The 15,056-nt window shown below is 32.9% G+C and overlaps 1 protein-coding gene across 7 annotated transcripts in view; it reads left to right on the plus strand.

The window, feature by feature from the left end:
* PRKD1 (protein kinase D1) overlaps positions 1–15,056 on the plus strand; it is a 397,745-nt gene that overhangs the window by 277,442 nt on the left and 105,247 nt on the right. For 6 of the 7 annotated variants that reach the window (XM_074289587.1, XM_074289592.1, XM_074289590.1 and 3 more), the window contains exons 3-5: positions 3,693–3,824; positions 7,049–7,209; positions 12,203–12,226. In XM_074289587.1, the coding sequence (XP_074145688.1) occupies positions 3,693–3,824; positions 7,049–7,209; positions 12,203–12,226 (317 nt within the window). The remainder of the gene's footprint in view (positions 1–3,692; positions 3,825–7,048; positions 7,210–12,202; positions 12,227–15,056) is intronic. The other variant, XM_074289589.1, reaches the window with a different exon arrangement.

A 15,056-nucleotide genomic window follows, 5' to 3' on the forward strand; every position in this document is an offset into this window, starting at 1 on the left:
CTGGCCCAATTTCCTCATCAATAGCATAACAGTTTAGACCTCATGATCTTGAAGTGTCTTTCTAATTCTCATTCTATGTCATATGGCAAATAACTTATTCCATACTCAAAACTGAATATGCTTTTGAGGGGATGTTGGGGTGGAACTAGTTGATTAATCACATTTGGTCATTTTTTTTTTAGGTCCAAGGCTACATGTATAAATGGTTGCTAATTTTTAAAAAAATCTATTACTTCTTCCGAGACCATTTATATTCTTTCTCCCTGGTATCTTCTCTCTTTCCTTGGTTAGTCACTGAAACTCTAATAAATAAACTAAGATATTAGTGCATTTGACAAAGGTAGACATTTGAGATATTATTACTCTACCCTTGATAGCAGCATTTCATATTTTCTTTAACTGAAGAAATCAATACTCCCACATGTTATATTGTTTCTGCCCTGAGGATTTGCTTCTGGTGATAGCTGTAATGATTCCATTTTTGTTTAGGATTTAGTTTCTACTTTAATTACAACTATGCTACGAGGCATAGATTCGAGTACATAAGCATTGAATAAAAAGAGCCAGAACTTTATGAGACTTTAGAGACCAACTAGAAGGACCCTTTCGTTTTATAGCTGATGCAACTAAGATATCTCATGATACCTGGGAGAGAAATGTATTTTGGCAATCAGCTTAGACAAGCTTAGAATATCATTTCCCCAGCTTCTGACCTGATTTAATTCATGGTTGAATAGAAACTCACTGGGAAAGTTTGGAAGCTTTTGAGCATCAGAGGAATGGGGCAAGAAAGCAGACCACAATGAGTTGTCAGATACTTTCTCCATTCACGGAGACTGGGCTGGTTATGTAATCTTAAAAATGTGATGTGTGACATGAGGCCATGAGACATATCTGTAGTCTTAGTGTACACTTTCCATAGGTTTGAAGGAGAGGATACTTTTATTTGACCAAAGTTGATCAAATAGGAATATAATTCCATTTTAAATATGAATAATGTGAACCAGGTCATACCAACACTATCATCATCACCCCCTTCCATCCTTGTTGCTTCTAAGATAACCAACCCCTAACTGTCTAGAAAAATACCAGTTCTAGACTCATTCTTTGAATATGTCAAAACATCAAGCAACTGTAATTTCTTCAGTAATATCACTTCTTGTGTGGGAACTTAATTCATCCTTTATAATTCCTCCATTACTTCGCCTCTTAAAGAATTGCTTGAGATTTAAGGAAACAAAGTGATTTTCTAACATAGCTCTTGTATTAGAAATGTCACTTGGACCCAAATCTGGCATCTGATTACTGTATGCAGTATAGCCTCTCCATGTCTCTGGAAATGATATTTAACAATAGCATATGATTTTTAAAACTGAGATTTGCTATAGAGTAATTGTATAATATTGGGCATTATGGTTTTTCTGATTTTTATGTATAATATGAAGGGCTTGGAATGGATGATGATTAAAATCCCACCTGCTTGATGTATGTTTCTTCCTCTAGATCAGATGATCTTTAACCTGCAGTCTGTGAACGTTTTATTAAAAAAAAAAAAAAATTAATAATTGCTTCAGATTGGTTTCCTTTGTAATCCTATGTATTTAACTGATTTAAAAACACAATTCTTATAGAAGAGCCTTAGGCTTCATCACACTATGAAAAGACTCCATGATGCAATAAAGCCTAAGAACTCCTATTTTAAATGAGTGTCTTCCTTTACTTTTTCAGTGCCTTATCTTATATTATAGGCTGCTTTCTTTCTGAAAGAGACTGATGGATTGTATTAATTAAATTTTATGCTTATTCATATTTGGTTTCTAAATACTTTAAGAGCTACCAACATACCACTTAGGTTATAGAAAGTTACTTTTAAAGGGGTGATTTGCATTCACAAGTATTTTCCCAAGAAACTCAGAAAGTGCTCCTGTAGGATCTCCACAGAGAATGAAATAGGTAGTAATGCTTCCAGAAGAATCTGTTTTTTTCTGTTTTTCATATGATTGTCTTCTTCCAAAAAAGTTTTTTTTTTAAATTATTTTATTCTAATCTGGCAACTTTCAGCAAGTTGGCTCTATTTTCAGTCAAATGCACTTCATTTTTTCAAGAATGGTTTGAGGGTTTCAGTCCCTAGTTTCTCACAAAGTAAGAAACAGCAACACCTTCTTCATGTTCAGTTTTCATTGGAAAGTGCTGCTTTTAAATCACCACCTTATTTAATATTAAATTGGATTCACTGTTTTGGCAAAACTGAATTTTGGACCTAATCCACCGAGTAAATGTCAATGCCATTATTGTCTAGTGGAACCCCCTTCCCCCATTATTCAGGATTTTGGCCAAAAGATATTATTGGCTCATTACGAATTTTATCAGTATCATTTATATGAGTGGGTATTGAAAATCCAGTTATTTCAGTAAAACTATTTTATTATACGACAGGAAGGAGAAGGAAATAAATTGATTACACTATGTTTATGAAAGTACAGCTGATATTTAGGTGCATTTTAAAGACCAGTTTTTGGTGGGTTTTTTTTTCCATTTTATTTTCTCCCCCCTCTATAAAAATGAAAGCATTTGTCTGTATCATAATTATTCATCAGTGTTTGGTTTTCAGAATATGATGATTATCCCATCTTTAGAAATCATTTGCAAATTCTTAGCAAGGCCTCTCTGGGTAGATTAAAGTGCACATTAATGATAATTTTGAAACATGGAATAATAATGAATGGTGCAGTGAGGCCATCAGAGGAAAACAAGTACTGGTGTTAAAGAAATGGCTTTTTAAAAACTGTGCATAGACTTAATAAACACACATAGAAACACACACAAAAACACTCTCTCTATATATATGGTTTATATTATCATTTCCCTATATGAAGGTACAGTATTTTGTGTAAACCTGTGACTTATTATTTTATTTATTATTTATCTCTAGTTACTCTCTGATGAGCTAACATTTTCCAGTAATTCTGACTTTTTTAGTCAGAAGTCTCCTACCCTTTTCTTTTCTTCTTTATAATCTTAATTATGGTCTTCATCTTTTTTTTTTTTAAATATATTTGCCAATAATTAGTTAACAATACACCTCTGTACCCTAGACTATTAGTAATACAAAGACAAAAATGGAACAATCTCTGCCCTCAGAGAGCTTATAAACTTAGCAGAGGAAATATGTTCCAACATGTACACATAAAATTTTTGCAAAATAAATTATCAAAAGGTAATAATTGAACTAAGATTTGAAGAAAGGTAGAGATCTTAGGAGGCATAAGTGAGAAGGGAGTGTATTCCATGAATGGAAAACAGGCTGTGTAACATGTATGAAGAAAGCACAGTCTATGTAAATTGAATCTTTTCAAGTGCTTTGGGAACAGAAAATTATCTTGTAGTCTAATGTTGCAATTCAATATTCAGAGACTAGTTTTCCCATTGATAGATTTTCCAACTTTTTTACCCTAAATTTGCAGTTTATGTTTTGCCTATATTCTACTTAAATCACATCTTAATCAGTGAAAGAATATGGGCATAGAAAGGAGGTGAGTCAAATATGTTCCTAATAGTCCTTAAGCAAAGGTTGAGTCTAATAGGATGGAATTTATATTATTGGAAGATTTCACCTGATCATGAGCAAGATTACTGTACATTGGCTATTGTATTCATTCACCTTATTTTTCAGTGTTTTTATTGTTTTGCAGCCTCCGCCACCTTTGAAGATTTTCAGATTCGACCCCACGCACTATTTGTTCATTCTTATCGGGCTCCAGCTTTCTGTGATCATTGCGGAGAAATGTTATGGGGGCTTGTCCGTCAAGGACTTAAATGTGAAGGTAGGTTATGTCCCTTATTAAATCCAAATCAAGGTATGTTTAAATTGCCTTTTTCTATCCTGTCCCTTACCAACTCCTTCCTTACACTCAGATTTTCTTTTTTTAATAAAATTGTGATCTTAAAAGTCTAAAAGATTGACGATGAAACAAACCACTAACCTTAAAATGCAGAGACCCATATATTTCTAGATGAAGCTAAAATGGGAATGTGTGTGACCCTGAGTAAGTCACTTAATCCTGATTGACTCAGTTTCCTTATCTGTAAAGTGAGCTGGAGAAAGAAATGCAAAATACTCTCATGTCTTTGACTACAAAAACTCAGATGGGGTACGAAGAGTTGGAAATGACTTGGAACTATTGAACAACAACATGAGACAATTGTTTTAACTGAATTATGTAGATATGTACTGAAGAACTTGGTCTTTATTTCTTTTCTTTTTTTTTTTTTCCTTGATTAAAGGGTAGGCATAATTAGTGGGCAGGACAGACTAATAAAAAGTACTTGTTAGCTGAATAATTTTCAAACTTATGGCCTAAAATCTAGATTTGATTAGGAAAAGTGGACAGTATATTTGAGGTATACTTAACATCTAATATGATAAAAGCATGATTTTGTCATAAAAAAAATTAGAGAATATGAATTATAATTTTATGAACTTAATCCCAAATAATGCAAAATAAATGATGCAGCAAAAGAATATATTGCATGTCAAACAGTTTAAAGATGTAGAAAATTGTAAGGTTCTTTGCATATTATTACAGGTGCATATATATTTAAAACAATAATATTCTTCCTCTCAAATTATTTTAAAAGAATTTTACTCCTATGACAAAGGGGAAAAGAATTACTTACTTAACATGTCTTTCTTACCTATGACTTACTAGTTGTTTTGTTTTTTTTCCTCAGTCCAGTGTTCTGAGTGGAATTTTCTATTTAAAACTTGAACTTTCTGAATATTCTCTTAGTTTTCCCCAATAATATTGTAATGAGGGAAAGTAATAAGCTTTATGTAATAAAAGAAGCTTATTCCTTCCTTTCTTCCTCCCTTCCTTCCTTTCCTTCTCTCTTTCTTTCCTTCCTTCCTTCCTTCCTTCCTTCCTTCCTTCCTTCCTTCCTTCCTTCTCTCCTTCCTTCCTTCCTTCCTTCCTTCCTTCGTTCATTCCTTCCTTCCTTCCTTCCTCAGTTGGGGTTAAATGACTTGCCCAGGGTCACACAGCCAGAAAGTGGTAAGTGTCTGGGTTCAGATTTGAACTCAGGTCCTCCTGACTTCCCTTTATTTTTTTAAGTCTTAGATATGTGAAGTAATACATTGGTTTATCAGAATATAAAACTATTTTATTACTTAAATGGTACAATCATTGTTTTGATTCATATATATAAATTCTTGCTCATCAGGCTAAAGGAGAGCTTCAAATACTTTATTTTTCATTGCTAAGTTCTTATTCTTTTTGTTTAGATGTTTTGTGATTAAATACTATTAATGATCCTCCCAGTGTTCTACTTTTCAAGTTGTCTCAAAAGATATTTTATTTTTATGTTAATTAGAATTGAGAATTTGCTTCCCCCGTCTTTTCTTTGAGAAAGAAAACTCTGACAAATCTTTAAATTGAAGAAATTAATTAGTAAACAAATGAGGTGGAATTAAAAATGAGCAGAATTGTTACCACATCATAGGGAATGGTATCATCTTCATATTGACATAACTTACCAATGAAGTCATGTAAATTCACATTTCTATAAAGTCACAATCAAAATAGCCCAAGTACGTGGATATTGTTCATAGATACAGTGTAATCTCTATGTATAATGTGAAAACATCCTGGTAAAAAAGTGACTGGGTGACCTACGTTCAAGAAGAGCTTATTAATTTGGTCAGTTAATATGTTGAGTCATGTTCTTTATGCCAAACTTCCACTACAAGCTACAATCAAAATAATTCTTTAATTCTAAACATAAAAGAAACACTTTTCCATGATATAGACTCATTCAGGACAGCCCTAACTGTGGCAAAAGTAAGGGTTGAATTAGAGCAGATTGCCAAGAGCCATGAGATCTTCAGGTAGGACCATGAATTGTCAAAATGGTAGTCATTGAATCCCAGCACTACCTTGTACTGTGGTTCTCCAATTCTAACCACATACCTGCTTTTGTAAACTTTCTAATTTTGGAGCAAATTTATAGTGCCCAAAATCAATTACAGTCATATGACAGAATTTGACCACTTGAATCTATATATACACACATACTTATTACATATAAAACATTTATACACAGAGGGTATAGAAAAAGAGTTTGAGTACTGAATGTCTATATATGCAGATGTATACAAAGAGATTAGACAGGAGAGAGAGAGAGAGAGAGAGAGAGAGAGAGAGAGAGAGAGAGAGAGAGAGAGAGGGAGAAGGAGGAGTACAGAGAAAACACAGCCAATAAAGGAATTTGTTTTGTTTGAATGAAGATATTTATTACAAAAAACTTGTTTTTCTTCTTCTCCTCTCCCAACCCCCACCATGGGGGGTTGGGTAGAAAGAGTTAAAAATAGATGGGGAGAAGTGTAATGTTCAGTTGTCTCCAGAAGCTGCTGATCGCTCTCTGGGAGGAGATCTGCTGTCTCAACTCAGTCTCCCGGCCAGACTCTTCTTCCTCCAGAGAGCCGCCCCAACTCTGAACCAGAGTAGACTGACTCTAGGCTCAATGTTGCCTCTTTTATCCTCCCAGAGAAGGGACGTATGAGAACTCAAGGGCTTGTGGGAAAATTACTTCAACCAATGAATTTGCTCCTTTTAAAGGTTGTATAAACTCCTTTGCATATGTAAACTCTTCCTCCGAGGTTCAGAGGGGGTAAACTCCCCTTAAAGGTGTGAACTAGAGAATTGTTAAGTACCAACTTAGCACTTAGTAAGAACCTAACAGAGAAGAAATACATATTTGAAATGTGTGTAATTTCAGATGAAATCACTATATCACTTTTTTTTAAGTTTTTTTTTTTTTTTTTGGTTACAAAAGATAAAGTTAAGTGATCTATAAATGTTTGTATTATTAAAATATGCCAATAAAACTTTTAAAAAGAAAAAAGTATTGAAGTCAAAATCAGATTTATATTTCAGAATTAATTCCAAGAAAAATTCAGGAAGTCATGTTCAAAATCAATTTATTCCTTTTTTTTTTTTTTAAATGGTATTGGATAACCTTCAATAGGCTGGGTATTACTCTTTTTTTCCAGGGTGTGGTCTGAACTACCATAAGAGATGTGCATTTAAAATTCCTAATAACTGCAGTGGTGTGAGAAGAAGGCGGCTATCTAATGTTTCTTTAACGGGGCTCACTACTGTCCGGACAACATCTGCAGAACTCTCACCTAACACTCAAGATGAAGCTCTCTTGGTATAGTGTTCCATTTTTCTATTTCCATTTTCATATTAAGGTAATGAGGTGGGATTAAAACACAGAGTTACATTGTAGATTCAATAAGACGATATGTGTGAAATGTGAAGTTTTGAGATCTAAGATAGGCAACTATAAATATACAATATGCATTTATGCTAATTACTTTTCATTTAGATTGAGTGATGAACAACTTAGAAAATCTTTCCAATTGGGGGGGGGGTCTTTATTTTTTTAATCTTAATAAAATGAGGATGGGGAAGAGAATGCTGAATCAATTATTGACCAAAAAGCTGGAGTAGTACTTTTCTTATCATTTGTGAAATGAATTTGTCCAAATCTGGAAACCAGACATTAAAAAAAAAAAGAAAAAGACATTCTTTTTCAAAGCATATTAAACTAATTAGTGGTACAAATGAACAATTATTGAAAGATAAAATTAGAAATATGTGATATTTTTATAAAAAGATGTAATGGTTATATTGTTAAAAATATTGGTATGCACTTAGTACTTTTTCCATTATGTTTTGCAATAAACAAATTTCCTCAGGAAAACAACAGTCTTGAGATTTTAGGTTTTATTCTTTTTTTTTTCTTAGGAAAATTAAGCAGTAGTACTTATTTGAATGTACAAGAAAAGGAAATTCACCCACATATAATATTTACATATATGATCTATTCTTGGGCTAAGTAAAATCTTGTAGTATTAATTTGGAATATTGACTCAATTGTACAGTCATATAGGAAGATATTCCAAGGAATTTGAAATAACTAGGAATGTCATATATGAATTAATTGCCAGATTACAATTTAATCACATTCTTCCTCTAAATCTCTGTACAGTATAATAACTTTCTAAACACTGAAAATATGAATGAACCTAAGGAATATTCTTCATTCTAAACAAGGCCACTTGGTAGCTGATATTTTTTTTTCTTGAGTTTCAACTTAGTCTAGAAGATGAAATATTAATAAAATGTTAAGACATTTAATTTATTCTTCATGTTTTGGCCTGTTGAGCTCATCCATTGAGATTTTTCATTCTTTCAGATTTATTTCCTAGGTCCCCATATTGTCATGCCATAGTTTGAATTTGACAATTAAAATGCAAAAGAAATTATAAGATCTCCCTTATCATGACTGTTCCTTGCCATATCTTTGATATGTGTGAAACCAAGCCTGCATACTGATGGATCACAAGTAATAATGGGAGAAGGACTACTCACTTTCCTTTCTTCCCTAATCTCAGGCTTGTGCATTAAAGAAAGTAAAGAAGATGAGGTTTCTCCTTGCTCACTAGTCATAGTAGTTACCAGACCTGAACTGGCTCTGCATTATACTGGTCACAAAGTGAGGTATTTTCTTTGTTAAATATAAAGAAGATAGTTTAACATAAATAGCATTTATTTAATCATTTCAAGCAAATCTATTCTGACTGTCATCCTCAAGATAATACAAAGAGTCCAAAGAGTCCCAATCCTTTTTCTAGACCAGAATCTCAGAATTTGCTTTCCTAGTTTCTCTCATCGAATCATGTCCTCAGGTCTTAATGATCTGTACAAAGATCAAAGAGATGAAGAAACAGATAATTAACACTTGAGTTTTAATAGTGAATGGTCAGTTTTAGCCTTGATTTTTCAGCACAGTTGTCTTATACATAGATTAAATGACATCACCAGACTTTCATAACAAGAAAGATTGTTAAAAAGAAATAAGGAAAGAGCTGATATAATGCTTGAATTAAGAAGATAAGCCAATTTTGAGAACATTAATTACACATGGCCAAGAATAATTTATTGTTTAATACATATTTAGTTGTTAATTCTTCACCCAATCTTAATTATAAGAAATCTACAAATATCCTTTTAAACAAAATGCATATCAAATTCAGTGTATTATGGTCAATAATTTTTTTTTTTTCAGTTATTCTGATAGCTTTGTCTTGTTTTTGGAACATCATGGGGTTTGGGGGGAGAGAAGGTCTTCCTTATGTTTTCAATTTTTGATCAAATAAACTCAGGAGAAGAATTACATTCCACCAACATAGATGAGGTTGTCACAATATACACTGAATGCATTCAAATATTGCACATTCTTCATTTGAGGAAACCCAAGGCAAAACAATATATATTAGTTTGGGTAGATCTGTCAGTATGCAAATGCATTATATTGTTCTAGTGTTTTCTTTTTGAAAATAAATGAGACATTTGTAAATCTTAATATGGTCTTTAAATTTTGACAGATTTAAACTCATGGCTTATAGTTTTGTTAAGTTGTGCTCTGAGTCAGTTTAATTTGGATAAAAGAAAATGATAATAGATGCAAAATAATTTTTGTCATTTTCACAATTAAAATGTTCTACTCATTGAGTTTGTCATTGTTGAAATGACATGGAGCATAAGAAATGGGCAATTATTTATTATTGCTACTAATTATTATCACTAAGAGGCTTGTTAATAGGAGGACAATCAAAGACATAGTGAGGTAGTAAAATCCTCCTATCTAAATATATAAATAACAAATAAATGGTCTCTCCTTTTTTGATTTAATCCCTCCAAATATTATATAAATAAAACATGTATTTTTAGTAATTTTCATTCATCATGTAGCATAGCTATTTGGAATGTTCATGAATAAAATTCTTTTCCCCATTGTGCCATGAGATATTTTATCCAGTAGAGTGTCATTTCAATATAATGAATGAAGAACTCCCTAGAATTTTACAAAGCTCTTTCTATCATTTATATCATTTGATTGTCATAAATACCCTGAAAGGTAGGTGTTCTTATCCCCAATTAATACATGAGGAAGCTGAGTCTTAAAAAATCAAATGTTTTGCTCAAGGTCACACATCTGGTAGGTATTTGGGTAAGATGTAAATTCAAATCATCCTGACTTCTAAGTGTGGCATTGGTCCCATATATGGCTATATGCTAGGAAAATACTCTTTATATTGATATCAATTTTATTTTTGTAGCATGTTTTGAAATAAGTTTTAGTATTATGTACTAAATATTGATACTCAGGTGACTTTTCCTTGTTACTTAACATACCCCACTGGCCCTCAGAGTGAAAGTACCTAGGTGAGTTTAATAACCCTAAACCCTCCTTTCCTGTGTAACTCTCTATTTAACCCTCATAAACTATCCAACTCTGAAAAGAGAAAAGGTATATTATCCCCATGCAAAGCTTGCATTTTCTTCCTTTTGGAGTATTTCAGGATATAATAGCTACTAGGGCTCACTATCACTGTTACATTTGACAATAAGCTTATCTGTGTCAAAACTGGGATGCTTCTTCACACAGCATGAGCCTAATCTCCTTCACACACATTCTTGTTATGACTGGGGGGGGTGCAGCTAGGTGGATGGATTATTCTGCTTCTAGAATGTGGAACCATCTCTGTCCCTTGAGATAGAGGGAGGGACTGACTGTATAAACTTCAATATTCAATTTCATCTCCCTTGTGCATGGAATGTTTTTCCTCCTTATCTCTACTTCCTGATTTCCCTTGTATCCATCCTAATCCCAGATGAAATCCCACCTTCTCCATGAAACCTCCCCACTCTCTGAATTCTAATGTCTCTTACTTCATTATTTTATAATCATTTTTGTATATACTTTTATTATCTCCCATATTAGATTCTGAGTTTCTCAAGGATAGGACTATCATTAGCCTTTCATTGTATTCCAATGCTGAGCACAGTGTCTGGCACGCATAAGGTGCTTAATAAATGTTGATTTATTATCTGACTGACAAATAATTTCAGTTCTCAGTGCTCCTAGGGAACTCTCTGCTACCACAAATTGAACAGAAGTTAGTGATGTATATTGGTAGAGGAAATTTATCACCTGGAACTCTCTACCATAATAAAATCCCAAGCTAAAAAGCAACCCGAATGATCTGGCGGTTGTTAGGATGAAGTTAGATAATGCACATAGAGATTTTATAAGCTTGAATTGCTATATAAATGTGAAATACATATATATTCACAGGGATCAAATCTGCAGGATAATTACTCCACTTGACTTTAACAATGTAGTTCAATTATAATCCTTCTCTGTAAAAATGTACAATTCTCTTGCTACTCTTTATAACCATTTTGAAACTGGAGTTTGTCAGATTTGCAAATGTGACACTTAGAAAGAACATTCATTTGGATCAATTTCATAGCAGCTTATGTGTGCCTTCTTTTGAAAAGTTAACCTTTTAAGAGAAACATTTGTCCAAGCTGGTACAACATGACTAGAATGTGTGCAGTTGGATATCTTGTCCCTTTCTCACTGCAAGTGTATGACAAGTCTGAAATTTTGGATTACTCTGATGATCTCTTTCCTTTTTTTTTTGTCCTCAAAAGGACCAATTCTACTAAAGAAAACCTAACCTCTCTTATTTTTCCCCATTTTGTGGCTTTTTTGGGTGTCTTTTTGTTTTTATGCTACCCACATTTCCCTCCTCCTCACCTTCAGAATGCCACCCTTATAAAAGAAAAGAAAAACATTCAGCAAAATGAAATAATATATTAACTAAATTTGATATTATATGCAGACTTTTATACACATAGCCTCCCACCTCTGCAAAGAAGAACTAAATTGGGATGAAACTGTTATTATTGTATTTTTTCATCAAGCAAGGTAGAGTTCTGGACTTGGATTTCAAAAGATGTATATTCAAATCCCATATCTGATATGTAGTATTTTTAATTGCCATAGGCAATTCACTTAGTTTCTGTCATCCTCAGTTTCCTCATCTGTAAAATGAAAATAATAATAGCTGCAAAATTCAGATATAATAATGTGTTTAAAGTATTTTTAAGACAATATTTAGAGAATTCCAAAGTTGTAGTATAGTTATTAATATATACATATACATGAAATGAATAAATATATGTGTCTTCTTCTTTTCTCTAATAACATTATTTTCTTCTTTGCATTTTCTTTTTTAAAAAATCTGCTTTGCCTTGCCTTTCTTCTTCCCAACTTTATATCTCAGTCTCCTGTCAGCCCAGGCTTTGAGGTACGTACTAACTTTACTCTGTTCTTTTTATAGAATATGTTTCTGTACCTTTTTCCAAAAACAAAACAAAACAAAACAAAAACAACAAACAAAAAAAAAAAACCTTAATTTTTTATTTTATTTTATTTTTTTTATTTTTTGGCTGAGGCAATTGGGGTTAAGTGATTTGCCCAGGGTCACATAGCTAGGAAGTGTTAAGTGTCTGAGGCCAGACTTGAACTCTGGTCCTCCTGACTTCAGGACTGGTGCTCTATCCACTGCGCCACCTAGCTGCCCCATTAATAGTTTATTTAGGTCTTTGCATCTGTGTTATCTTACTGAGAATGATTGGCTCAGACTTTTTCAATTATAACTAACATTATAAACATTTATAAGTCCCTGATATGGATAAGGATACTGACCTAAGAGATATCTTGCATATGAAACTTTTTCTCAACCTTCTAACTTCTGGTGCCCTCCCTCCTAAACTAACTTGAATTTCACCACTTTTAAGATATTTGTATTATTATTATTTACATATATATATATATATTATTTATATGCTTATATATTAGTTATCTCCTCTATTAGATTGCAATTTCTGAAGTCAGGATTGTTTCACTCATTGTACCTGGATCCCCAGCACCTTATGCATGTTGTATATTAGTACATGATACTTGTCCATGGTACTTAAAGTAGGTTGCTGAATCAATTCTTGTTAACTGTTGAAACAATCCCTTCCCTCAAGCAACACACATTTTATTAAATAGTGTGAAGTAAAGATCACACATATGTAAATAAGTATAGACTAACTATGAAGTTGTTGGAAGCATGATTTCAATACTAGCATTCTCCTAGCTCAAGTTTGTTGTTAGGACAAAACAAACTCACAAGTCAATGAACATTGAACTAAGGGAGGTTTACTTTGCTCTAATAGCAAGAATATGCAACAAGGATAGATACAGTAGCATTTAGCTTCTTTGTGGATGACTTCTCCATCTGGATCTCATTCTGGTCATCAGGGTTTAGTGATAGAGTCTTAAGGACCCACAAAGTCTGGGATGTCTAGATTCCATTTAAGTGTGATTTTTTTTCTTTTTTTTTAAATAGTATTTTATTCTTACAATACATGCAAAGATAGTTTTCAACATTCATCTTTGCAAAATGTTGTGTTCCAAATTTTCTTCCTCTGTCTCACTCCCCTCTATCCCCAAGATAGTAAGTATTTCAGTATAGGTTAAATATGCAGTTCTTCTAAAAATTTTCCATATTTGTCATGCTGTGCAAGAAAAATAAGATAAAAGAGGAAAACATGGAAAAGAAAAAAGCAAGCAAAAAGAAAAGATGAAAATACTGTGCTTTGATCCACATTCAGTCTTCATAGTTCTGTCTTTGGATGCAGATGGCACTTTCTATCACTAGTTTATTGTAATTTTCAATGCCCTTAGTTGACATGCTGTATCAGGAAAGCTGGGACAAATCAATATCCAGAAACATCTTTGTCCTTTTACAGTTGTACAAATTCATCTCAAGAGTCAGTGAAAACAAACAAATAGGGAGATCAAGAAAAGAGGTTGTATAGAAAAGAAACTCTAAACTGTACTGTGAAGGAAGCGGGATTTTCCAAGAGGCACAGATGAAGAATACAATGCATCACAGGTATAGGTACTATGTGCAAAGGTATGGAGACAGGAGAGATGGAATTTTGCATATAAGGAATAACCAGCATGAAAATTAGACTAAAACAGAGTTTGTAAAAGGAGTAGTTAGATAAAATGTTTGGAAAGCAAATGGGAACTAAGCATGAGAGTAGACCCAGCTCTAACCTTGCTTTGAAAAGTCCATTGTTAAATTTAGTTTGAGTGTTTATACCTCAGAGATCATAGTAATTATCGATCACAGTTTAATTTATTATTTGGCTGATTGTCTACCCTTAAGAAATTGTTAATGCATGCTAAAGTTAAAAGTGTGACTACATATATTCCTCTTCTCCCATTGGGTTATTAAATATTTACTAAAACATCCCTACTTTACTATGTAAATATTGTCCAAACTTCATAGATATGCAGTAAATGGAAGGCTTAGAGAATCAAGATATCACTAGACTGGAGGCCTGGTGACTATAAGCTAATGATAGATAGACAGACAGACAGATAGATAGATGCTTCTCATTTATATATTAAAGTTTCCTTTATATTCATTATTTTATTTGAACCTCACATTTCTAGAAGTAAGAAAAAGAATCTAATTGCTTTCTTGCAGAACTCCAAAAAGCACACAAAATTTCATTTCATAAGTTTGAAAAAGATTAATAGCTTTATCTGAAATGATTGAATTAGACGTGATATCAAATTCTTCTCCCAATTTATAGATAATTCTAGAGAAACTCATATATTTTCTGCATATATATACTAGAACATATTGCAAAGTTCTGAAGAGAATAGGGGAACAAGACATATTGTTGTAACTATATTTCAGTTGTTTTTTATAATAAGAAGCTTTCTCATATTCAGCACAACATAGTTTTGTTAGCTGAGAAAGAGAGAGAGAGAAAGAGAGAGAGAGAGGCAGGGAGGGAGAGAGAGAAAGAGGAAGAGGAGAGGGAGAAAAGGGAGAAAGGGAGAGACAGAGACAGACAGAGGGAGGGAGGAAGCCAGGAAGGGAGGGAAGGAGGAGGAGAGAGGGAGAGAAGGAAGGAACAAAACAGAGAAAGGAAAAAAAAAAAAAAAAAGATTTTTTTTCTAGGTAGAAATACCAAAATCTCAATCAGAGAGGAAATCATGTTTGGAAATTATCCAAAACAGACATACAAAAGATTTCCTTTCTGAAGTTTTTAATTAAATAAAATGGA

The sequence above is a fragment of the Sminthopsis crassicaudata genome, chromosome 2, assembly GCF_048593235.1.
Source record: "Sminthopsis crassicaudata isolate SCR6 chromosome 2, ASM4859323v1, whole genome shotgun sequence".
NCBI classification, from domain to species: domain Eukaryota; kingdom Metazoa; phylum Chordata; class Mammalia; order Dasyuromorphia; family Dasyuridae; genus Sminthopsis; species Sminthopsis crassicaudata.